Raw genomic sequence first — 25,420 nt, 5'->3', positions numbered from 1 at the left:
AACAGTGCCATGTGAACATCTGTTCTCACTTTCAGGTGACATTGTAAACAAGACTGGGGCAGCATTATCTCCTGCAAATTGTAACCAAACTTTTTTGTCTGAGTGATTGGCTGACCAAGAAGAAGGACTGAGTGGACTTGTAGGTTCTAAAGTTTTACATTGTTTTATTTTTGAAAAATGCAGTTATTTTTGTACATAATTCTACATTTGTAAGTTCAACTTTTATTATAAAGAGATTGCACTACGGTACTTGTATTAGGTGAATTGAAATATACTATTTCTTTTGGTTTTTACAGTGCAAATATTTGTAATCAAAAATAAATATAAAGTGAGCACTGTACACTTTGTATTCTGTGTTGTAACTGCAATTAATATATTTGAAAATGTAAAAAATAATCCAAAATTATTTAAATAAATGGTATTCTATTATTTTTTAACAGTACGATTAATCACGTGATTAATCACGATTAATTTTTTTAATCACTTAACAGCCCTAACTTTTGAAAACCAAAGTATGCCATGTCCATTGAATTTCCATTATCCATCATGGCAGTAGTATCGTCCAAGACTCCAGAGGGTTAGTTAAGCTTGACCTCCCCTGCCTGAATCCTTGCTGTAGGACTATCCTGAACTAAACAGTGCAGTTCCAGGTTTTTCTTGCCACAATAATGAGGAAAGTTTCCAAGATTTTCCTTGCAGACCGTTTTAAATGTATTCATTTAAGATGGTCTGTGAGGAAAATCTTCGAAACTAGCCTCAATACATTTCCTGAAATGTATTTATTTAAAATGACCTGCATTTGTCTCTTGACACTTTGACAAAATAATGGAGTTATTTGTGTCACATTCCAGTCTTCCTCTGAAATCTGGATCAAATCTGCTATGCTCTTACAGATATCAGTTAAGCACTCCCCAATTTCTTAGCCGAGCCCTGTGTATATTCACTGATGAACCCCCACCCTGTGGTGTGTTATCGATTATCCATCTCATGCTTTGGAAATGGTACTGTAATGGCTTTCTTCAAGTGGGTCATCACAGAGATGCATCTTAAAGAATGGTACCACCCCAGGAGTAGACCCCAGAGCCATTCTGACTCAAACACCTCTTTAGTCTCAGTTCCCTCCATTTCGTCCTTGTTCCCAGGTGTTAGTTTTCTGTTGGACGATACCAGTAGCAAGTTACTACTGCCCATACCCCTCTCCCTTGCTTTCTTTCCTCTTGCTCCTGGTACTGGCTTAGCTGCTTGGCCAGGATAGGGGCAGGAGGAGAGCCAAGACTCTACCCATTCCACAGCCATTTCCCATTCACCTGCTCCAGGGAGTAAGTGGTGAGTAGCTCCATTTTTTTCTGTGTGCCTGGTCCCAAGCCAAGGTGCAATGGGAGCTCTTACTCACTTGGGCAGGTATGTAGTCTGAATAAAAATCTAGCCCTGAATAAAGTGACAATGAACTGAGGCAGGGAGTGCTGCGCGCTAGTTCAGACTGAAAGCTTTGTAGGAAAAAAATGGACGATTAATAAGATTAAAAGAAGAAAACACCACACCCAGTAAACCAGGTTTGGTCCAAAAGTAAAGGTAGGTGAAATTGCCAAAGAGAGCTCCTCTTTAAAAGGCCCAGTTGCCTTTTCTGAGACCAGCATTCTACTAGTTTCCCTGGATATGTTTCACAGAGCAGCAGTGCCCAGGGATTTGTAATGGTTGGCTCCAGTGTTCTCGTTTGAGCCACAGTGTCTGCTCCTGCAGGAGATGAACAGAGGACCCAGACTCCCCCTCCTCTGACAGCGCAGGTCTTCAGGAGTCAAGCTTCCACAGAGTGCTCCTCTACACGCTACAGTAGTGCAGTAAAAGCCAGGGAGGTTGATTCTGTGAGATAATTCTGCCTTAGCTCCTGTGCGGGTTTCCAGTCAGAAATCTAGGTAGGGATCAGTCCTGCAAGGTGCTGAGCGTTCTGCCCAAGGTGCAAAAAAGCACGTAAGCCCGTGCTTAACTTACCGCATGTCAGTAGCCCCGTTGCCTTCAGTGGAATTACTCACATGCTTAAAGTTAAGAATGTTCTTAACTGTTTTGGGGCTAGAGTGCACCTCACAGGATTGATCCCATAGTCCTGAGGGGAATATACAGCACCAAGCAACTGCTCCCTGAATCCACCCCTCCCACCCCAGCTCTGGCATCCTAAACCTACAGAGGACTGTCCATAGCTTTGAAGAGGGACCATGCTGTATTTGACCCCAATCCCTCCCTTCCACAGGCATATGGGTGGTTTTGTACACTAAATCTTGCTTCTTTGCTTTCCTCTAGAAGGTCATAGGGACCTTGATCTGGCAAAAAAAAAAAAGTGATGATGTTCCTATATAATAAATATTTTTAACATTTTATCAGTGTACATAAATACTGTAGTCTGGGAGCCCAGAGAATGCCACTAACATGTTTTGCTTGCTGAAACATTTATGGAGTCAATTTCAGGCAACAGCATGCAGCCACACTAGTCTGCTAAAGGTAAACAGAAGTGCTTTGGAAATAAACACTAAAAGGTGTTTAAGATCTTAAATTCTTACCAGAATAAAAGAGTAGGCTGAAAAATTACAAATAGTTTATTTTTGTGATTTCCCTTTCCTAGCCTCTACCCACCTGTCTATTTATCCATCCCTGAGAGCTTTTCAGAATAGGTACCATCCCTTCATGAATGTGTAAGAGTGTCTAGCACATTGTGGGGGTTTCCACAAATAAATAAATATACTGAAAAACAACAAATATTTGAACATCATTTCATATTCACTTGCCAGACCTAAGGACTCTCTACTTCTCCTGCATTAGTGAATGGCATCACTAACCTCTATAAAGCAGTGTAAGCACTGGTACAGGAGACATAGTGGGGGTGCTGACGGTGGAAACCATGTGATTGGGTTGTTATTACTACTTCAAGCCAGAGGGCACGGCAGCACCTCCAGCATCCCTAGTTCCAGCACCTATGAGTGTAAAGATGCAGCTCTCCGCTCTGCCGTAGTGGGACAGTTGATGGTATTCCTCTTTTTTAAATCCAGAATCTGGAGTTTGGTCTTGCCAGATAACAAACCGTTCCAGTTTAATTTTAGAATGTATTTATGAGTAAATACTACCCATTTTCTCTGTAAGTGGCATATCCTGGCACCTTCTCCATGCCTGCAGGGGGAAACTGTAACTTGAATGGTTCGCTGTACAGGAGAATGGGGACTGGATGGGGCATAGAGTGGTGGAGTGGGTTCACTCCCTTGCATGTTGTGAGTTCCCAGTTTGGGTGAGCTCTGTGCATGGCAGCATGGGGAGAGTGGGAACAGATGGAGCTTGGGGCAGAGGAACAGTTTAGATGTGGTTTCTCCCATCCTCTCCTCCTCCAGGGGTTTGCAGGGGCTCCTCTAGCCACTGGTGGTCATAGACTCTGGCCTGCGGTGGAAACTTTGTACCAACTTCCCCCAATGCACAGACACATCTAACCAGTGGCAGCCCTCCTATTCAGGACTGGCACAGACCTCAGAGTTTGCCTCTTTAAGATCGAGACCATTTCAATGGCTTTTTTTTTTTAATTTTAAAAAGAAAATCTCTTTGTACTGCTGTTTCCACTGTCCTCCCTCGACTACTCCCATTCTTCTTTCTCTGCTATCCCTCTGTCTTTCCTCTGCCACTCCACGACTGGGTCCTCAGACACTCCTTGTGAGTCAAAGAGATCTGTTTGTGTTGCAGGGCTGCAGGAACTCAGAAAAATAATACTGTGATAACTTGTCAACAATGCCGGACACATGGTGATAAATGTTGTGAGTGATTTTTTTTTCTCCTGCAAGTAGCTTCTGGCATTATTTTTTTGAGCTGACACCTCTAAAGTTGCTACGTTGTTAGCAGTTTTCAACTTCTAGAACCTCTGTGAATACTTTAACAGTAATGTGTGTACAATTTGCTAATTAATGGAATCATTTGGATTTGAAAACAGTTTGTCCTAATGGAATACTGCAAAGCACTTGCATTAATTCATGATAACATTATTCAGTAGCTTTTCTCGTCTTTTCTTCAAAGTTGGTTTATTATAGTAGAGAAGCTTGTTCTAAGTAACCAAGTAGAAGCCCATATAAATCTCTTGGTGATACCAGTTCTCCCGGGCTGTCTGAACTCCTTACCGTCTCCTGTTTATGGTGAAAGCTTTTGATTTTTTACAACCACCACTTTAACAGAAGGTGCAATGGTTTGAACTAACATTGCCTACCCAGTATATCTGCAGTATACTTGAGCACTTTAATGGAGAGGTTGATGATAGACATACATTTTGTATGTTTAAAAAGAGAGCACTTTTTATGCATCATCATGGTTATCTTTCCTCTCAAATGCTTTGGGGAAATCCTCTTATGAATGTTAAATAAATTAATAAAAATAATAATTAATGATTAATAATATAAGACTAGGGTCTTAGAATACTTGACCTCCAAGTCTTGACTACATTTAGAATTGGTGAGGCCTCTAAACTCATTGACAATTAAGAACTTCCTTTGCTTACTTGTAGGATATTATAAAGCCGCAAATTTTGGATCCTGATCTGAAGTTTCATAAAGTTGTTGGAATTAGACAAATTCAGGGTTTGGTTCAGACCTCTCTCTGCCGTTTCCCATGTAGTGATTTTACATTGTGGAGTGGGAAAGTGGTTTTTTATTTTACTTAAGACATCCATTGGGAACCTTCTCCTCGCTCCCAACATTAATAGCATAATAATGTTGTGCTATTTATTGTATTTTCACCATCCAACTGAGGATTTATAACTTTGTAAACATTAGTGAATTTCCAATAACCTTACAGTGTTCCTGTGATGTAGATATTATTATTCGTGTTTTAGAAGTGCGGGAACGGAGGCACAGAGAAGTCCAAGGTGCTGAGAACCTTCAGGTCCCATCATTTTCAAATGGAGTTATGGATGCTCAGCACCCACTGCAAATCAGCCCATAAGTGACTTCCCACCGTCACGCTCTGTGGCAGAGCCAGAACCCTGAACCCAGATTTCTTGATTCCCAGACCCACAGGCACTGGCTTCCAATTGTCCCAGGGGGTGCTCAACCTCCACTTCCACCAGGCCCCGCCCCCACTCCACCCCTTCATCCAAACCCCCACCCCCGCTCCGCCTCTTCCCATCCCTGCCCGCCTCTTCCTTGCCTCTTTCCGCTCCCTGTCCCCAAGCGCGCCTCGTCCCCACTCCTCCCCCTCCCTTCCAGAGGTGGACAAGAGGCGCTGAGAGGGAGGAGGAGGAGTTGATATATCCCCTGAGGAACACCTTATAACAGAGTTTTGGGAATCTTCAGAAACAGCTTCTGTGTTCCATCCCAGAGGTGGTAGCATTCAGTGGTAGGTGAAACGATCCCTTCAGTAGTTTACTTTGTAAGTCAGGTTTGCTGTGGTAAGTTTGTAGAATACTCTGGGCTCACTCTGGATGAAAGGTGCTGTATAAATGTAAGTCACTATTATCAGTTTAGCAAATGCTGGGGGACGGGGATTGGTATTATATGCCCAATAAAAATGAAGCATTTTTCTGTAGTTTACAGTCCTCGATGGCTGTGTTAGCTTTGGCTTGTTCTCTTATTGATAGTGTTGCCTTCTTCCCTTTCTGCAGGTCTCCAAGTGGTTTTAAATTCCATTATCAAGGCTATGGTCCCCTTGCTGCACATTGCCCTGCTGGTGCTGTTTGTCATAATTATCTATGCCATCATTGGACTGGAGCTATTCATGGGGAAGATGCACAAGACCTGCTACTTAGTGCAAGGCGGATTACCGGGTAAGAGATGTGTTACGTGTGGGGGAGTGGGTTGGAGGCTTGATTCACTGTTGCCCTGCACCTTGTGTAACATTTACTCCAGTGCAAAGAACATAAGCACATAAGAACGGCCACACTGGGTCAGACCAAAGGTCCACCTACCCCAGTATCCTGTCTTCCGTCAGTGACCAATGCCAGGTGCCCCAGAGGGAATGAACAGAACAGGTAATCATCAAGTGATCCATCCCTTGTCACCCGTTCGCAGCTTCTGGCAAACAGAGGCTAGGGACACCATCCCTGCCCATCCTGGCTAATAGCCATTGATGGACCTATTCTCCATGAATTTATCTAGTTCTTTTTTGAGCCCTGTTATAGTCTTGGCCTTCACAACATCCTCTGGCAAAGCGTTCCACATGTTCACTGTGCGTTCTGTGAAGAAATACTTCCTGTTGTTTGTTTTAAACCTGCTGCCTATTAATTTCATTTGGGGACCCTTGGTTCTTGTGTTATGAGAAGGAGTAAATAACACTCCCTTATTTACATTTTCCACACCAGTCATTTTATAGACCTCTATCATCCCCCCTTAGGCATCTCTTTTGCAAGCTGAAAAGTCCCATCTCTCCTCATACGGCAGCCGTTCCAGACCCCTAATAATTTTTTTTGCCCTTTTCTGAACCTTTTCCAATTCCAATATGTCTTTTTTGAGATGGGCGACCACATCTGCACACCGTATTCAAGATGTGGGTGTACCATGGATTTATATAGAGACAATATGACATTTTCTGTCTTATAGCTATCCCTTTTTAAATGATTCCCAACATTCTGTTCACTTTTTTGACTGCCACTGCACATTGAGTGGATGTTTTCAGAAAACTGTCCCCAATGACTCCAAGATCTCTTTCTTGAATGGTAACAGCTAATTAAGACCCCATCATTTTATATGTATAATTGGGATTATGTTTTCCAATGTGCATTACTTTGCATTTATCAACACTGAATTTCATCTGCCATTTTGCAAAAAGAAAAGGAGTACTTGTGGCACCTTAGAGACTAACCAATTTATTTGAGCATGAGCTTTCGTGAGCTACAGCTCACTTCATCAGATGTGAAGTGAGCTGTAGCTCACGAAAGCTCATGCTCAAATAAATTGGTTAGTCTCTAAGGTGCCACAAGTACTCCTTTTCTTTTTGCGAATACAGACTAACACGGCTGTTCCTCTGAAATCTGCCATTTTGTTGCCCAGTCACCCTGTTTTGTGAGATCCTTTTGTAGCTCTTCGCAGTCTGCTTGGGACTTAACTATCTTGAGTAGTTTTGTATCATCTGCAAATTTTGGCACCTCACCGTTTACCCCTTTTTCCAGATCATTTATGAACATGTTGAATAGTACTGGTCCCGGTACAGACCGTGGGGGGACACCACTATTTACAGCTCTCCATTCTGAAAACTGACCATTTATGCCATCCTTTGTTTCCTATCTTTTAACCAGTTAACAAAGGATGGGAATAAATGGTCAGTTTTCAGAATGGAGAGGGTATCAAATGCTACTATTATGATCTGGTACTGTTTAAACATCCAGCAGGCAGTATCTGTGCACTGGTGTGTATATGACAACAAAAGGTGTAGAGCAATGATGAATTTGGCCCTGATAGTGCAGGGAGGTACTTGGGTGCTGCTGATTTACCAGCTAGAAGAAAGCAAAAACTCTAAGGTTTTGCTCCAAGATGCTGTGCTGGGTTTAGACAGTTTCACAATTTCCTTTGCACTATTTTGGGAATTTTGTGATTGATGTGTGTGTGTGTTTGTGTGATGCTGGTGTGAGTGGCCCTATAGACAGCTCTGGAATCAAAAAGAACAGTTTGCTACGGTATTTGTCTAATTTAGACATTTATATATCACCACTCACTGCTGAGCTAAGTGGAAACTTGAGTTTCCTACACTCTGATTTTTGCAATTGTTTTAATGGGATTTTCCAGGTTTAGAAGGATCTAAAGCCAACCATCACCAGCTAAGACATTTTTAAACATGACTGTCTTTGTCCAAACTGAGGGCAAAATGATGGTAACACCCTTATAGTTAAAATGTTTTAGTCAACATTTTTTCTGCCACAATGCATTTTTCCGATGTAGGCCATGCCTGTGAGGCTGCATTAGGGAAGTGTGAAGTGCCCATTCTGAAAATGTGTCTGTAAGCTTCTGCCTATGGCTGCGAAAACAATGGATTTTTTGCTTCAGTGGCACGTTAAAACATTTTTTTTAATTAGTTTTGGGTCAAACCAAAACCAATTTTTTTCAAAATTTCTTACACATCAAAAAGTTTAAAAAAAAATGTTTTGGGTCAACCAAAAGCTTCATTTTGATTTTGAGCTTTTAATAAAAATTGAAATTAAACTAAAGGAAATTTTAAAACAAAAAGTCATTTCAAACTGAAGCATCTCATTTCAGGAATGTTGATAGGAAGGAAATATTTTGATTTTTTTCAGAATTTTTTTTTAGGTTTTTTTTTGTTTTTGTTTTTTTTTTAACCAAAGCAATCTGACTAAATTCATGAAAAGTTTCAGTATTGACAAATCTGCATTTTTTACTGGAAAAAGCTTTCAGGCCAAAAATTTTGCCCAGCTCTACTTCTGTCCCCAAAGAAGAGAACATGTAGCCTTTGGCATTTAAGGCTTTGGTATTTAAGTTTGCACAATTTTTCTGTTTACTTTATCAGAAAAATCTGCAGACGCCTTTAAACCAGGGGTGGGCAAACTATGGCCCTCAGGCCGCATCTGGCCCTTCAGACGTTTTAATCCGGCCCTCAAGTTCCTGCCGGGAAGTGTGGTCTAGGGCTTTCCCCACTCTGCAGAGCTCCCGGAAACAGCAGCATGTCCCCCCTCTGGCTTCCATGCGTAGGGACAGCCAGGGGGCTCCGCACGCTGTCCCCACCCCAAGCATCACCCCCACAGCTCCCATTGGCTGAGAATCAAGGCCGATAGGAGCTGCAGGGGCAGTGTCTGTGGACGGGGAAGTGCGCAGAGCTGCCTGGCTGCAACTCTGCATAGGAGCCGGCGAGGAGACATGCCGCTGCTTCTGGGAGCTGCTTGAGGTAAGCGTTGTCTGGAGTCTGGACCCCTGACCCTCTCCAGTGCCCCAAACCCCTGCCCCATCCCTGATCTCCCTCCCACCCTCCGAACTCCTCAGTCCCACCCTCCTGCACCCCAGAGCCCCCCCGCCAGCTGCAGCCCTCACCCCCCCCACCCGCACCCCAACCCTCTACCCCAGCACGGAGCCCCCTCCCGCACCCTGAACTCATTTCTGGCCCCACCCCAGAGCCCACACCCCCAGCTGGAGCCCTCACCCCTCCTGCACTCCAACCCCCAATTTTGTGATCATTCATGGCCCGCCATACAATTTTCGTACCCAGATGTGGCCCTCGGGCCAAAAAGTTTGCCCACCCCCACTTTAAACAGTTCAACAGAGGGATATTTGTCCATAAACATACAATGTAATTAGGAATACAGCCAAAGGAAAACAAATGAAGATGAAGGAATGAACTGAACAGAAACATCCCTTTGTATTTTCCTTATGCGAGCCAGTTCCTTTCTCCTTCTCTGTTTTCCATGTTGATTCATCACCAGAATTGGGTTGTTTCCTTGGTCATTCTCTTTAAGCCTCATCTCTTCTCTAAGTCCTCATCCTTCAGAGTCCTTGTGGAAGCAGAAGCTATGCTTGTTAGGGCATCTTTATGGGCTTCACCATCACTGGCTTGTCGTGTTAGAGTGTGCGTCAAGGAGCACTGCACCAACAGCAATTGCTGGAGGCATTCTGCTTGTGAAGGAGAGAGGGAGAGAGAGAGAGAGAGAGAGAGAGTAGGCTGATTGCCTCCAGAGGACCAAGTTGCAAGAGTGTGACCAAGCAGCAATATTAAAGCACCCTCTGCACAGAGACACAAGTGAGAGGGAAGGACCAGCAGCCTACATGCGAATATTTTCCAAGTGAGGCTTTCCCAACATAATGTAACTTTCCCTGAATTAGAACATTTAAATGAATTTAGCACTGTTGAAAGGTGCCTGAGTGCCAGCACTGGAGATAGAGTTCTCTAGCTCTCCACAAAACACGTACAATATGGGGAGCAAAAATGAAAACTCCTTCTACTCTGCCCCATAAACAGGACTCAACTTTGATATGGAGAAACCAGCTATAACGGTGAGAGTTTAGCTCAGTCTCCACAGCCCATCCAGTCATTGGCCTTTCTGTTGAGACTTCCAGCAGAGTTGTGAATTCCTGATGAGTGTGGTGGTGCTTTTTCATGTGGATGTTTGCCATTTGCAGCTGGGCTGAGACCTCCAGTTCATTTCCCATTGACTAAAGCAATAAGACAGTAATGACTTTCTCACCAGCAGACTGAGTTGGATTTGAGTCAGCAACATAGAGTTGAACAACTCACCTATTCTATAACAACTCCAGGCCCCAAATATACAATACTGTAAACTTTAATAACTACTATCATGGCAGAGGAGTTTCTAATCTATGATCAGCCCTTCCCTTTTCTCTCTCAGGATGTGTCTGTGGTTAGAAAGGAAGTTATTCTGAAAGTAAAAATGAATTAGTGGGAGGAATCCTGCACACGAAATCCATCAGGAAATACCTCCTAAGAAAATCCAGTAGACTGTCACTTACACATCTATGCATCTGCTGTTTATCATTTGATTTATTTGACCTGAGCATCAGTGATCACCGTGAGATGCTGGGTACTAATGACTCTATCTCAGTCACAATCATATAGCGAAAAAATATCATACAGAGGGAAATTGCCACAAGAGTTCCTTAGTTTCTACCTTCTTATAAGGTCAGCAAATTTCAATTGCTAGAAAATGTACTAGAACTGTAATGACCTGCCATGGATTTTTACGCTCTGTTAATATATATATATATATTATCTTTCTCTATGGTAACTACTGAAGAGGCACCTCATTCTGATCTTCCTACTCCTGATGTACTTTGGCGTAAACACTACCAGAACTTTTGGAAATCTCACAAGAACAATCTGTCTCATGAAAAAGATAGTAGCAACAAATAAAATAGATAGAAACAAACAAAATAAACCCCCACATATCTATTTTAAATGTAGGGCCTTATCTTGCAGTCCTAATTCAGGCAAAGCTCCCACTGCTTTCAATGGTAGCTTTGCCTGAATAAGGACAGCAGGACTGTACTCTTACTGATCAATCACTCTCATTACGTATTACTATGGTCCCAATATTAGTATTTGTGTTTATTTGTATGTATTAAAATGTTTTTCATGGGCTTTTTTTTAATGCACTGGAGAGTTGAAACAGATGTGTAGCTTGGGTTCTTAATTTTACAAATTGGGAGAAACCCCAAACCTATATAGAATAGGCAGGTGATTAATCAGAAGTTATGGTCCTGCAGAGCTTCTGAGCATCACAGGACCTGTGGATAACATTCTGCAAAGCTTCTGAGCTCCAGAAATGCATCACAGCAGTTTAACATTAGTCCAGCATCCCTTAGCAACTCCATAGCACTGAAGCCTGAAGCTTGGTTCCTTTGAGGTAAGGTGTTCCACAGGAAGAGAGCTTCAGTCAGTTCAATGCTAGGGGACATAAGTGACCTTAAGTTAACCCAGACTGCCCGTGAATATGGAAATGGAAAATCATAGTTGCAGTGTGCACACCAAAGAAATGCAACTGATGTAACCTAGCATCTCCTCATGTATGAGTGCACTCTTTCTTGTTTCTGGAAGGTTGTATATTGAAAAACATAAATGACAATTTTGATTGTCATAATTGGTAACTTGTCTATCCTTTGCAAAATAAAAAAGCCAAACCAAAAAATGCACCGGCGCCTGGTTAAAACCAATACAATTTTTGGTGGTGCCTTCAAATAATGTGTCAAATGCACTGCAAAAGTCTGGTCTCAAAAGCAAGTATCCTTCTTTTGCCTTTCCAGTGACTCATGCAGTACTTAATAATTCTCTCATTCTTGTTTTCCCATCATTTATGATACACCTGCAGAAGAGGACCCCTCTCCTTGTGCTCCTCAATCAGCGCATGGACGGCAGTGTCAGAATGGCACTGTGTGCAAAGCAGGATGGGAGGGGCCCAAGCATGGCATTACCAATTTCGACAACTTTGCCTTTGCCATGTTAACTGTGTTTCAGTGCATCACTATGGAGGGCTGGACAGATGTCCTTTACTGGGTACGTATCCGAAAATGACCAATCCCTGGGACTAATAGTGCTGTCCTGCCATGCTGAGAATATGGGGCTCTGGCTTGGTCTTTATTTTGCTCACTGGTTATGTGTGGTAATGGGAGGGTTAATAATATATGGCTTTAATTAATTTAGTGTGTCAATGGGATGACATGGAAGCTGTTAGCTGTCATATTTTTAAAATTTAAATGTGAACTTTCTATTATATTAAAATGTTAAAAGATGGCAGGTGGCATTTTGGTTTGAGAATCTGCAATGTACCTTTGTTGAGCTGGGTGTCATTGAGTGACCCTCCCGATGTGTCAGCTATCTCACACCAATATAAATTACTAATGCAGCAATATTTCTAATGAGTAAAGATAACCATGTAGTGGCATTGCTGTTAACAAAGGCACTAGAATGAAAAGACCCATGGATTTCATCGGGAAGTTCAGAAAATCCTTCTAGATCTGCACTCTAATCCTAATTATGATCGTCATCCTGACCCTAATTCTTACCCTGATCCTAATTCTGATATTGACCTAGATAATGACCTGAATTTTTATCTTAATCATGACCTAAATTCTATGTTTAATCTTGATGTTAACCTTAAAATTAACTATCATCCTCACCATAGTCCTAACCTGGAGACTTGCATTCAGCTTCCTTTGGCTTTTTTAGTCCCATAGTGTAGTTCCTGTTATGTTTGGGGACCTGGTAAAAGCATAGTAGTCCAAAATAAGGATTGATCTTTCATTATAAACTGGACCTACCTGGGCTCCTGAACTATGCTACTGCCTTGAACTTCTGCAGGGTTGCAGCATGGTTCAGGAACATGCTTAAAACATGATTTAGTCCTGACTATACTGTTAGAGTCTGGATTATAACTATGTTTAGAGACTTCTGTTCCCCCAGTATGATAGGAATTTCAGTGTAAATATAACCTGAGGCTCAGTGCATAGTAGAATTAACACAAGAATATTCTAAGGAAAATAGGGAAAAGATCTGGATTGGGGTAAGCTTGTGCTGTTAATCAACACCCCCATCTCCTTTAAACTTGATCCTGAAACTGCACTCCACCTGCCACTGGGTTAGAGTTTAAAATATTTCTCTTTGAAGATTTAGAGTGTCTACAGTATATCCATTGCACACGGACAGGACTCACACAGATAATGATGGTCTTTTTACCCTTTTAAATTTAGATTAACCTTGTGATGCCAGTTCCCTCCTAGTGACTAAGATAAGAGGCAGAGATGAAAATATTTGAGAGCAATCTGGGTCTAGTGAAATGAAAATTAGATTTACTTGAAACAAGAGTATACATTAATAAAAACAGTGAAGAAAAACCTAAAACCAGAAAAGAAACCAGGCAAAATTTCTCAGTATTTGATACAAAGAGTATATCTGTCTGTCATATTTCAATAGTATCCATCACTATAGTATCTGAGAGCTGTATCTCTGGGTATTCGAGAGAGACTTATGGGCCGTTCAGTTGAGAGAATCCAAAGCAAGGTGAATAAGACAATCAGTAATAAATAGGGATGCACTTGTGGCAGTGTACACTGTTAATTCATATGAAATGAATCCCCCAAATTATCATTATTTTCTCTAACGGTAGGTTTTACAATAGACCTTCCCCGCGTCTCTACGCTCTTGGGTCCCTGCATCATTCACATGACAGGGTATGAAACACTTGGGATACAGTCATCAGTTCTTATTCACCTAATATTAGGAGCCAAAAGCATATAGCCACCGATAAATGCTCTTCTACTGTGATTGCTACAGGTTGCTTCATTTTTCATGGATTCCCTAGAGCAACCTAGCTTTTGGCTGTTGGGTTTTGGTTTGGTTTGAGCTACTTTCTGAAGTTATTTTTTTCCTTTCATACAGTACAGTATATTGAGGCCTCAAATTATAATGAATTGTTGAGTATTAGTTTTTCCGGACAACCCTGTCTTCAGGGTGTGGATATATAGAACACTTGCTTTGGAAGGAAAAAAATATGTTCTTCTTGTTCTCAGTTCTAAATTATTCCTAGACAAAAAATCTTAATTAAGCTCGGTGATAGGGTCTTCTGTGGCCGGGCAGCCTAGTGGCTAGATCAGTGGTCTTTCAGTCTGTAAGGCCCGAGGCCGTAGTAGGGGGACCCAGACCCTCCCTCTCTACTGGGTCCCATCCCGGGGCCCTGTATAGATCAACCCCTAAACAGGGGTAATGGGGTCTCTCATCCTAGGAGGGAGTTAAGCCCCACTTCCCCAGGCTACTTCCTACCATTCTCTTCAATTTGGGGCATGGCCCCGCTAGTCCAGTTGCCCCAAGTGCTGCGGCTTATTTGCAGCCTCCCCTTGGCAGGGAGCCCTTACTTGCCTCAAGTAGCTGCTCTGGATGGCAGATTTCTGAGCTGACCCTTCGAGCAGGCAGAGACCTCCTGCTTCCTCGCCAGTCAGCCCCCAACTGAGCCTGGCTCCCTTCTTTTCTCTACCCCCCGTCCCATCCAGGTCTGGCATTGGCCGCAGGTGTAGTGGAGCTGGGCTAGCTGCACCCAAAGGTTTTCTTTAACCCCTGCTGTGCCAGATGGCTGTTTCTCTGCTCCCTCACAAGCTGGAATTAAGGTTGTAAATATAGTATCAATAACAAAAGGGTAAAATCTCTGTAACTAAAAAATAATCCACACCATCAACTTCTGAAAGCCAGGTAATGCAAAGTTCAGGTTACACTTTAGAAAAAACACTAGGAAAAGGACACCAGAAATGATGGACATTTAGGGCTAAGGTGATTCAAAGAATCTTAACTGTGCCCTTGTATCCACACCACGGTTTGACTTTGTCATGTTATATAGATACATTGGCCACCATTAAAAAGTCTATGTTTGTCAGCAGTTGCCATATAGTAGTATCTGAGATGCCATGATTATTTCGCGCTACTTAGAAGAGTGGTATTTGTATAGCAAAAGCTAACTTTCAATGTTGACTACTGTACACATCTATGACAAGTGTTATAGCTATAATAGTTGGCATGTTGAAACCCTATAAACATTGACATTTCAACCGTGTCTGCAGATGTCTTAAAAAACATGCACAGGTTTATGCAGTAGAGTATACAAAGCCAAAGAGTAAGGTATAATGTCTTTAAGATACCTACAGCAACATGGAGACTTAACATTCTGAATAGTAAAGCGTTAACAGGGTTCCAAAATTTCCAACCCTCTGGAATGAGTGAAGTATTTTAGGAAGTGGCATAGGATATAGGTAGGTCTTGCCAATTTAAGTACTCAGAGTGAAATCCTGGCTCTATTGAAGTCAATGGAAGAATTCCCATTGACTTCAATAGTGTTAGGACTTCCCCCCTCACTTTTTAAAATCCTGGCCTTAATCTCTCAATGCTCCACATGCAGTCACATGCACAAGACCTGGACCCATAAGAGCGTATTTGGGGATGGGATCTATTGTAATAACTATCTTCTGAGCACAGGAATTACAGGTAGGGAATTTGCTTTGCTCTCCCTTCAAGTCTGAAAAGGAAAGTATCTGTCCTTAAACTCAGTAGATCAAGTCAGAAGCCTTTGAGCGGAATTAGTTGGTTGGAAATGTTCAGTCAATTGAGCAATTTCCTTGACTGAACATTGCTAAGTGCCTTGTAATATTCAGTTCTGCTTCCCCCTTCCCCTCCACTAAGGACAGATTCTGAGAGGTGCTGAACACACACAATTCTTATTAAAATCAATGGGAGTTGAGGATGCTCAAACACCTCTCAGAATCAGGTGCTGAAAGAACAGCGAGCCACTTAGGAAAACTTTTGAAGTCTGATTGTCTGTCTGTCTAGAGTCTTATGACAGACCCAACAACACCATGGTACCAGAGTGCAATAATTTGCCAATTTCCTGTTCAATCAGGATAAAATTTTCACAAGTGACCTAGGAGCTTAAGTCCAATTGACTTTTCATTAAACTTACACTTCTAAGACACTTTATTGCAGATTTTAACCTCATTCTCTCCTGCATCCTCTCTCACACTTGCTGTTTTTCTCATCTTCAGTGAAGCCTATCCCTTCCAGCTCACAAGATTGTTTCCCTGCCTATAACCTGCCTGCCCATGAAAAGTGTCAGAGGCATTTAAATCAGCAAACTTTCATTCCATAGCATGTTTTTTTAAAGTAATGTCAATAAAATCAGTAAGCTTTCTAAGCTCCTCTCTCACCCAGTGGATAGTGTGTGCAAATAGGTTGGCTTCCTTTGAATTTTTAGAAAAAAATGATGCCCCTCCTTAGTTTTAATATTACTTTATTTGCTATTATTATTGTTGTTATTTATTTTTTATTATTATTTTATTTTATTAATTTACTGTGGTCCAAATTCTGCATGCAAGACAGTGAGGTTGCACAGGCTGTAAATCTGAGCAGAACTGTGCCAAGTAAGCACCAAATGCCTTCTGCATCCTTCATGCATTGAAAATGCTACCCCAGCACTGTCACTTGGGTGGCAATGTCCAGCAAAAATTCTGCTGCCTCCTTAAATAACATTTAAAGCCCTAAGAAATATTAACAGTCCCCTATCTTTAAAAGTAGAATTGCTGAGGCCTTCTGTTGGAAAACAGCATTCCATGTGGAGTTTGCTTGTGACTTTCTGAACTTGGTGAAGTTGTCCTAGCAAGAGAGACATTGAAGGGGCCTTATGATTACAAATAAGACCACATAGGAAATTGATCGTTTAAATATTCCAAATAAATAGTTCATAATACAAATCCAGAGAAGCACTGAACACCCACAGCTCCCTCTGACTTCAACGGGGGTGGTGAATACTCAACACCTTTCAGAATAGACTCTGACTGTGAGGTTAACTCAAGTTAGGGTGACCAGACATCCCATTTTTAAAGGGACAGTCCCTTATTTAAGCCCTCTTGCAGGTGTCCCGACTTTTTCTTAAAAACAGGCAAATTGTTCGTATTTTCTGTCTCTCTCTCTCCCACCCCCACCCCATCCGTACTGGTGGATCCTGCTGCTGGCCAGATCCCTGCTCGCCAGCCTCCCGTCCACCAACGGTGAGTGGGGGGGTCCAGTGGCCGACAATGGGGGTGGGTATGTAAGGCTGGTAGCAGGGCTGGCCGCTCCCCCTGCTGGTCCATCAGCGCAGCTCCCTCTGCATGCCAGCTCTCAGCCAGCAAGGCCCTGCCCCCGTCCCATTTCCGGCTGGCACTGGCTGTGCTCTGCGAGCTGCGGTGGCTGGTGAGTGTGGGTAGGTGCCAGGCGAGGGCTGGTTACATGTTGCCTCTGCTGCCCACCAATCGGCCCTTTACATGCTCTCCCTCTCACTGTCCTCTCCCTGCTTTGCCCCTTTGCCTCCCCACAAGCCCTGCTGCTCCTCCATATTTCCCCTCCCCCGGCAGGGCACATCCCACTCCCAGAGCTGTGCGGAGAACCAGCCCCTGGTCAGAGCACTCAGCTCACTAACAGTCTGGCTGGCAGGCTTCTTCCTTCCCCAACTGCCTCTGGCTGGCCCAGCACCCCAGGAAAGTGCAAGACCCTCCCGCCCCAGGGGTTGGCCAGGAGGAGCCAAGCCCTGCATGTGCCAAAGCCCTGCACAGTGGTGACATGGGAAGCATCTCCACCCCTCAGCTAAGCTCTGGAGTGGGGTGGGGAGAGCGATTTCCAGCCTGTTCATGCCCTGAACCTGCAGGCTCCACAGCAGCACCCCAGGCAGGCGGCTTAGCACCCTCTTCACCTGCCACCCGCCCCCCTCCCTGGGTCCTGCCCCCAGGGAGCACGGGGCTGAAGCCCCTGCAGTCAGGTTCCCTGGGTCCTGGTGCACAATGCATCCTTAGACCTTAAGCCCTTCCTTCCCATGCTGTAGCCAGGGGACAGGATGTGGCTGAGTTATGTCATTGGCCAGCAGCAGCCAGGAGGTGTTAGCTGCCTTTCGACACTTTGTGAGTAGGAAGGGTCAGTCAGTCAACACCCCCCCGGCCCCGTGAGAGAGGTGTATGGGAGTGTGTGTGTGTGTGTGTATGTCACCTCTCCCTGTGTGAACCCTAAAATCTTAAAGATAAGAAAGTAAATAAAAAGAATCCAATTATGCAGTATTTCTTTTTAACAGGGACTCAGTCAACTTGATGTTTGTTTGTACTGCATAGTTCTGATTGCCATTGAACTTGCTTAAAAATGAGTACCTGTATTCAGGGACATATGGGAAATATGGTCACCCTACTATTTATTATTATTACTAAGCATAATATATGCAAAGAGGCCCCAATTTAGCAAAGGACTTAAGCACATGTTTAATTTTAAGTCCCATTGAAGCCAATAAGTCTGAAGCACGTGCCCAAATTAAGCATGTGATCAGGTGCTTTGTTGAATGGGGATAGACTGTTGAATCAGGGCCACAGTGATTTCTAGCTTAGCTCCAGCTTACAGTAGTACATCTTCTACATTGGCTGAGCCAGATGGAGGTTGTTCATTTTTTTGGTTTACATTGTAGAACTTCTCCCTATGAACTATGGAGGTTTGAGTCTCAGATGTATTAACATTCTGGACACCCAAAGTATCCCAGCCACTGAATCATAGACTTGAGTTGGAAGGAATCACTAATGGTCATACTATTTCCTGTTTATCAGGACAAGATTGACCTTATCATTCCCATATCCCCTCTGAACAGATGAGTGTCTAGTCTCGGCAGCTCATTCCATTGCCTAAACTGATTTTATGAGGTTTTAAAGTAGGGACAAGTCTGACCAAATCCCATTCAGAACACCACTGAATTTTAGGAACATTTAGAAGAAGACGAGATCTAAATGTTACAGATTGCGCCCCGTCTTTCTTTTAAAGTAAATCTCTGCTGTAGCTCTTTATTTCTTGTACTCTGTTTGACTAATGGGAATAATTAATCTCTGTCTACTTTATAACATCCCATTTAAGTATTTGTAGACATTTATCACGTCTCCTCCCAATCTTTCTCCAGACTGAACAGATCCAGTTCTCCTAACAGGGCTTACTTTTAATTATTTTTAGCAGTTTTGTTGCTCTCCTTTAGGGGAGGTGTCTCTTACCAGTTAATATGCTATAGACTAAGGCTAATATCTAGAATTGGTGTTAAACTTTGTATACGGTCTGCCCCTTCCAGCTTGAGCTATGGGACACACTGCATGTAGACTGCCGTGTGCAGCATTAGGCCTGGTTTGCACTGAAAAGTTACATCAACGTTGGTCAGCGGTGTGAGAAAAACATCCCTGACCAACGTAGCTATGCCAACAAAACCCCCAGTGTAGACATAGCTAGGTCAATGTAAGAGGGCTTCCTATCTTCAATCAGGTGTTCCTACACTGAAAAATAACCCCCTTCTGTCACTGTAGACTGTGTCTAAACTATGGGGCTATGCAGACATAGTCTCTGTGGTATAGACATAATCTTAATTCTGGAAGTCTGGCTCTCCATTATGCTGCACCTAGAGGTATCATATCCACTAGTCCAAAGTGAGTGCAGAGTGGGTGTGAAATGCTACCAAATCAGAATGATTGCACCCACTTTGCAGTGGTGCAATGAATACTTACGGTGCAGAGTAATGCAGTCTGGTTCTTGCAGCTTGAATTCTAGGATCAAGCAGAATGACCACTTTTAAAAAGAGCCATTCAGCCTACCTCAGTGAAGAGGGATTTGTTTGTTTCCCATAATTCATGCAACATTTCTGAATTCTTGGCCAAAATCTCTGAAAACATGACATTGCAATGGCAGTTTGCACTGGGGCTCTGACTATAAAGTAATAGTTGTAAAGTAAAGAAGGGCAGGTTTCACGTGAATATAATTAGAGATGGACATGAGCTAGAACACTCAATCTGAACCCTCCTGGACTTCAGGCAAGATCAGTGTTTCAGACCATCTGTCTAAGAGGGACCTGATCTGGAATGGAGGATTTCAACCCCCTCAAATTTAAGAGGACCAAACTTCATAGGTTGGCCCAATCCCTACACAGAATAAGAAAACACTCTAAGAGCAGCAATACAATGGAACAGCCACCAAGACAGCACAATGAGTTTGAATCAGTGGAAATGTTCAAAAGTGAGTTAGATGACCCATCCCGGGGTATCATGCGCTAGATGCAGCAGGTTAGATGTGCTGTCTTAACAGGCCCCTTCCAGCATTAGTGTCTATGAATCTATGAAATCATACTTCTGAGATGATTCAGTAAATGAGCTTGAAACCAGAGCTCACAGTCACCCTGGAAACTCCTATCAGGAAATCAAATTGGGGAAGAAACCAAGCAATCGATATAATTTACTTTGCTGACAGCCTTGACGTGCTTTGTGAGCTTTTCTCATCCCTCCACAGCCTGGTGAAGCCCGATGAGGAAGATGTGGTGAGGAGTACAGTGATATTGCCATAAAGTGGAAAATGTTAAATGCAGAACTGCAACCCCCAATTTTCACCAGCTGTGTTGTGCTTTCTAACCCTTTATTCTTACAGCGTTCAGGCTTGAATTAGTAAGGCTTTCCGCACAAGGGAATGATCTGATTCTCAGAATATACCTCTCTCTGCTCCACAGCATTTATTTTTTCCAGAAAGTGCTGGATTTTTATTGCGGGGTTTTATGATCATGTTGACAGGATATGGCACGGAGGTGAAAAATAACAAAAAATAAAATAAAATAAAAAAATTAGAGCACAAGCAAATGGTCTCACTGATCACAAAGGTTATTCCACTTTCATCTGCTGTAACAATGCCATACAGTGGGGTGCCCACATGTTGTGGCACTGAGGGGCCACAACATTGACTTGTCAGAAGAGTAATGGCCAAGCTTACAATTTATGGCCCAAGCAATAAATCTGTTTTTCACAAACAAATGCATATGCAACCATAACAGTTGCTTGTACTTTTGTCTTCCTTGAGCGATTAATAGGAATGGCTTGTTGTTTTACTCCTACAGCAAAAACCTGGCTCCATACAAAGAGGGTGCACTTTAAGACTCCAGGTTTCATGTGACCCTCAAGCCTCACTTTGGGCACCCCTCCTGAATATGTTAAGAGGCTCTCTGTTTAGGATAAGCTTCTTTCTTGGATATTTATGGGTTGGTGTTAATGGAGTGCCTCTGCCCAATGCTCCTGCTTATGAAGGACTTCTTTAATAGCCCTGTTTTTCTCTTGCCCTTCTTTACCCCTCTTTCTTCCTTCGCTCTTCCTCAAACTCTCACCTAATGATGGCTTTTTCTCTACTGTAGAGACCTTCCTGTCCCTCAGCTTCTTCCCAAACCTGGAAAATTGAGAGCTTACCTGGTGGGACAAATATTTCAAAAGTTACAAGAGATTTTGGGTGCAACAATTTGTGGGTTCCCAACTTGAGAGTGGCCAGATTTCCAGAAGACAGATACTCAATACTTTTTGAAAAATCAGGCAAGTCAAGTTGAGCATCCAAAAATTGAAGCCCCTGAAGTCATGGTCACTTTTGGAAATGTTGTCTTTGGTCCATCCACCAGCCCTATGACTATGAGGTAGATATGTTGTTTGTCAGATGTCCCCAGAAATTGAAGCTCTAGAAATAGATGATATAATTATTTGATTTGTTTCCAGTCTAATTTTGTTTTAATGAGTTGCTTTCAAGACTTAGAGCCCGATTCTGGTCTCAGTTACATGTATGCCAATCTCATTGAGTTTGATTGGAACTTCACTCATCCACTAACGACAGAGTTGGTCCCTTAGGATTGGCTCCTGCATTTCTCATAGAGGCAAAGTCCATTGATTTCAGTGGGAGTTCTGCCTGCAGGAAGACGTGAGGATGAAATCCTCTGTACTCTCTTATGAGTGAGTGGCAGAAAGCTGCACACTTTGGGGTGACTGAGCCACTGGTAATGGGGACCCAGAGACAGGCTTGACATAAAGACAGGAGGAGCCTGGAAATGAGAAAGGAAATGAGATGCCATTGGAATTCAAGACCCAATAGAGTGAGAAGTTATTATGAAACAATGACATCCCGGGGATGTTAACTTTTGAGAGCTATTGTTCTGTTACTCATAACATGAATGATTCTTCCATTAGGGCCATAATAGAAATCAGACTTTCATTTACTGCAGAGATTTTCCTTTCAGATGGGTATTTTAGTACCTTTTGTTGCTAATAATGCACACAAGCATAGCAGAAGATTCAGCCTTGTCTATAGCGGTTGCAATCACAAGTTTAAGTGTGGCTTTGTTGGAAATGTTGTAGCAGTTGCATTGCATTCAAGAGCTCTGATTATGGTTTCCTCAGTAAAAGTCTAGCAGTTGTATTATGTTAATGAGGAGTTAGTAGGATAATCAGTGAAATGTGTAGTACCTGTACGTTATGAGCTGTGAGTTAGCTTTCATCAGTACAAGTCTAGATATTGTATGTTATATTTGTGAACTGTGAGAATAATTTGTGAACTGTCATCAATAGAAGGTGGTCCGTGTTTATGAAATGTGAATATGGCTTCATCGTCTAAAATGGAAAGGCTGAAGTCAGTTCATTTGTTGGGAATATCATGGCTTGAAAATTAGCTCTGACAGGAAACTGGGATATATTGATCAGATGGAAATTAGAAAAGTTGACTGTCGTGCCTCCATTTAGTGAAGTGAGTGTTTATCAGCAGTTTTAACAGCTTATATTTTAATGCTTCTCATTATCTTTATTTTTAAGAGCTTAATTGACTATGTAAATCAATTAACAGCATGTACTTGGATATTTGTGTGCATGCAGCAATCAGCGCTGTTCTGATATACCTATGGTAGTATCTTGTGTCAGCCTATGTAGAAAAAGCACTGAGACAAATAGAAGAGGATAAAAAACAGCAGTACAGTGAAATGGGCAGCAAATCCCTTTCTGGATAATCAGCCGTGTAAATGTAAACACAAAATAAAGACAGGAAGGGAAAGCCCTGGATTTTGAAATGAAATAAAATCTGTAGGTCTGGAGGCCTGCTATCCTGAGGAATATTTTCATGCTTGAAATTAGCACTTTATCTTTGCAGAGTGAATTTCCAAAGCCTTTAAAAGATTAAAAGGTTTTTAAGCAGCAGAGAGCGATGGAAGTGCTATGGTGTCTGTAATGAAAGAACTATCAGCCCCCTGGGTAAATACTCTTTGGGCCTTATGGGCATTTTTTTTTCAGAGATCTTTACATGTTTTTAACACACACTCACTCAGGAGCAAGGTGACCTGGCAGGTTAACGCATTAGGTCTTTTGCCTCTGGAGATCTGAATTCAAATCTTTATGAAGTCACATAAGTCAAAATAATTTTGGAGGTCACTAGAGGCCTATATGCAGATGACAAAATCACCACTGCACACAAATATCTTGGCATAATCAGCAATCTGTAATAGGGAAGATGGGAATAGTGACGTGTGACATTTATCTGGATTAAGACCTGGTCTTGGCAGAGTGGAGCTGAGAGTCCAACAGCCTGAATTTCCTTTTCAGTTACACTGGTGTAAATGAGACAAGAATCAGGGCACAGAAATGGAATAGAAAGATTCTTCTTCGAGTGCTGGTCCCTATGTGTATTCCACTGTGGGTATGCATATGCACCATGGTCCTCAGAATGAAAGATTTTGATAGTACTGTCCATTATTCCACACCTGTGCTCTTCTTCTCACGTTTCAGACTGAGGCCATAAGGGGGTGCAGGCCGTCTACCTCTCCAGTTCCTTTCTACTACCACATGGTCCGAGACAGAACCTCTAATGTCCACGGAGCTGCTGTTCTGCCTTTGAATCTCTAAATATTGTAGAATAAAATTTTGTTAATTAAGTATTAGTTACTTAATTAGATTTTGGGGATCCCCCTCTGGGGCAGCCCCACTCCCAGTACAGGACTCAGATTATGTCCAGGATTCCAGACTTCAAGAACTGCATCTCCTGCCCTCCAGTCCCTCCTGGTCAGCGACAACCATCAGCGGTGCTTATGCTGCCTTGGATAATCTCATCTCTCTACTAAGTGCAGGATCTTCCACTCCTTCCCCAGCAGAACCCAGCAAATGCAGAGATTCATAGATTCCAAGTCCAGAAGTGACCGTCTAGTCTGACCTCCTGTATAACACAGACCCTAGAATTTCCCCAAAATAATTCCTAGAGCATATCTTTTAACAAAACGTCTGATCTTGATTTAAAAATTATCAGTGATGGAGAATGACCACAACCCTTGGTAAATTGTTCCAATGGTTAATTACTGTACCCACCATTAATAATGTATGCCTTATTTCCGGTCTGAATTTGTCTAGCTTCAACCTCCAGCCATTGAATTGTGTTATGCCTTTGTCTGCTAGATTGAAGAGCCCATTATTAAATATTTGTTCCCCATGAAGGTACTTACAAATTGTAATCAAGTCGCCCCTTCACCTTCTCTTTGTTAAATTAAAGAGATGGAGCTCTTTAAGTTGATCACTACAAGGCATGTTTTCTAATCCTTTAATCGTTCATGTGGCTCTTCTCTGAACACTTTCCAATTTTTCAATATCCTTCTTGAACTGTTGCCACTAGAACTGGATACAGTATTCCAACAGTGGTTGCACCAGTGCCAAATACGGAGGCAAAATAACCTCTTTACTCCTACTCAAGATTCCCCTGGTATGCATCCCGGGATTGCATTAGACCTTTTGGCCACAGCATCACACTGGGAGCTCATGTTTTGCTGATTATCCTCCACTAGCCCCAGATCTTTTTAATGTCTCTTTATACAGCACCAGAAATACTGTAAGCATGGAATAAACAATAACAACAGAGTAGGTCATCATGAAAAGGATCATGAAGGAGAAGCCAGGATCCTATAGATCCTGTTGAGTAGGCTGAGAGGGTGTGTCTGGCTCTTCAGACTTAGGAAACCTCTCATGGAGCATTCTATGAGTTTCCAGTCCGATCTAGGGTTGGCAGATCCCCCTGTACATTGGGCAGAGACATCAAGGAGTGTGCCAGCCAGCAACACTACCTCAGATTCAGGGGCGAACAAAAGTAGCGCTAAGGACTCCTCTTCCCAACCTCACCATGAGGGTGCAAAGCCTTCTCAAAGCCTAAAGAGAAATCCACTTTCAGAAACATCTTTAAGAAGATGGCTGTTTCCCCAACACCTTCTAAGTCGGGTGATTCTTTGCACCTGGTCCCAGCAGGCTCTAGAGACCATATGGGTCACAGTACCAACCCACAGACACCGAAGAGTAAGAGTGCCCCCACATCAGCACCATCAACAGGAGTGGGATCATCAGCACAGAGCAAAGAGAGACATAAGCCAAGGCTACGACAACCACAGGTACCAACAAAGGGTCCCAAAAGCCACATGCATTGCAAGTACTGCCAAGGGCATATAAGAAAACATAAGCTTCCAAGAGCACTTCTACACCAGCTCACAAGTGCACAAGAAGAAGACTCTTCACCCCAAATGATGACTGACAGATACGCCAGTCTGGAGGACATCTTCATCTTTCCAGACCCAGAATCATTCCTTCTATTGGACTTGATCCTTACCAGGGAGATTCTAACACCATCAGTC

The 25,420-nt window shown here is 42.7% G+C and overlaps 1 protein-coding gene across 1 annotated transcript in view; it reads left to right on the top strand.

Moving 5' to 3' along the window:
• Positions 1 to 25,420, top strand: part of CACNA1C (calcium voltage-gated channel subunit alpha1 C) — a 704,670-nt gene that overhangs the window by 460,222 nt on the left and 219,028 nt on the right. The window contains exons 6-7 of the mRNA XM_073320186.1: positions 5,618 to 5,779; positions 11,774 to 11,958. Of these exons, the coding sequence (XP_073176287.1) occupies positions 5,618 to 5,779; positions 11,774 to 11,958 (347 nt within the window). The remainder of the gene's footprint in view (positions 1 to 5,617; positions 5,780 to 11,773; positions 11,959 to 25,420) is intronic.

Source organism: Lepidochelys kempii, chromosome 1 (genome assembly GCF_965140265.1).
Source record: "Lepidochelys kempii isolate rLepKem1 chromosome 1, rLepKem1.hap2, whole genome shotgun sequence".
NCBI lineage: Eukaryota > Metazoa > Chordata > Testudines > Cheloniidae > Lepidochelys > Lepidochelys kempii.
The sequence above is the reverse complement of the archived record's forward strand: the minus strand, read 5'-3'. Positions and strand labels throughout refer to the sequence as shown.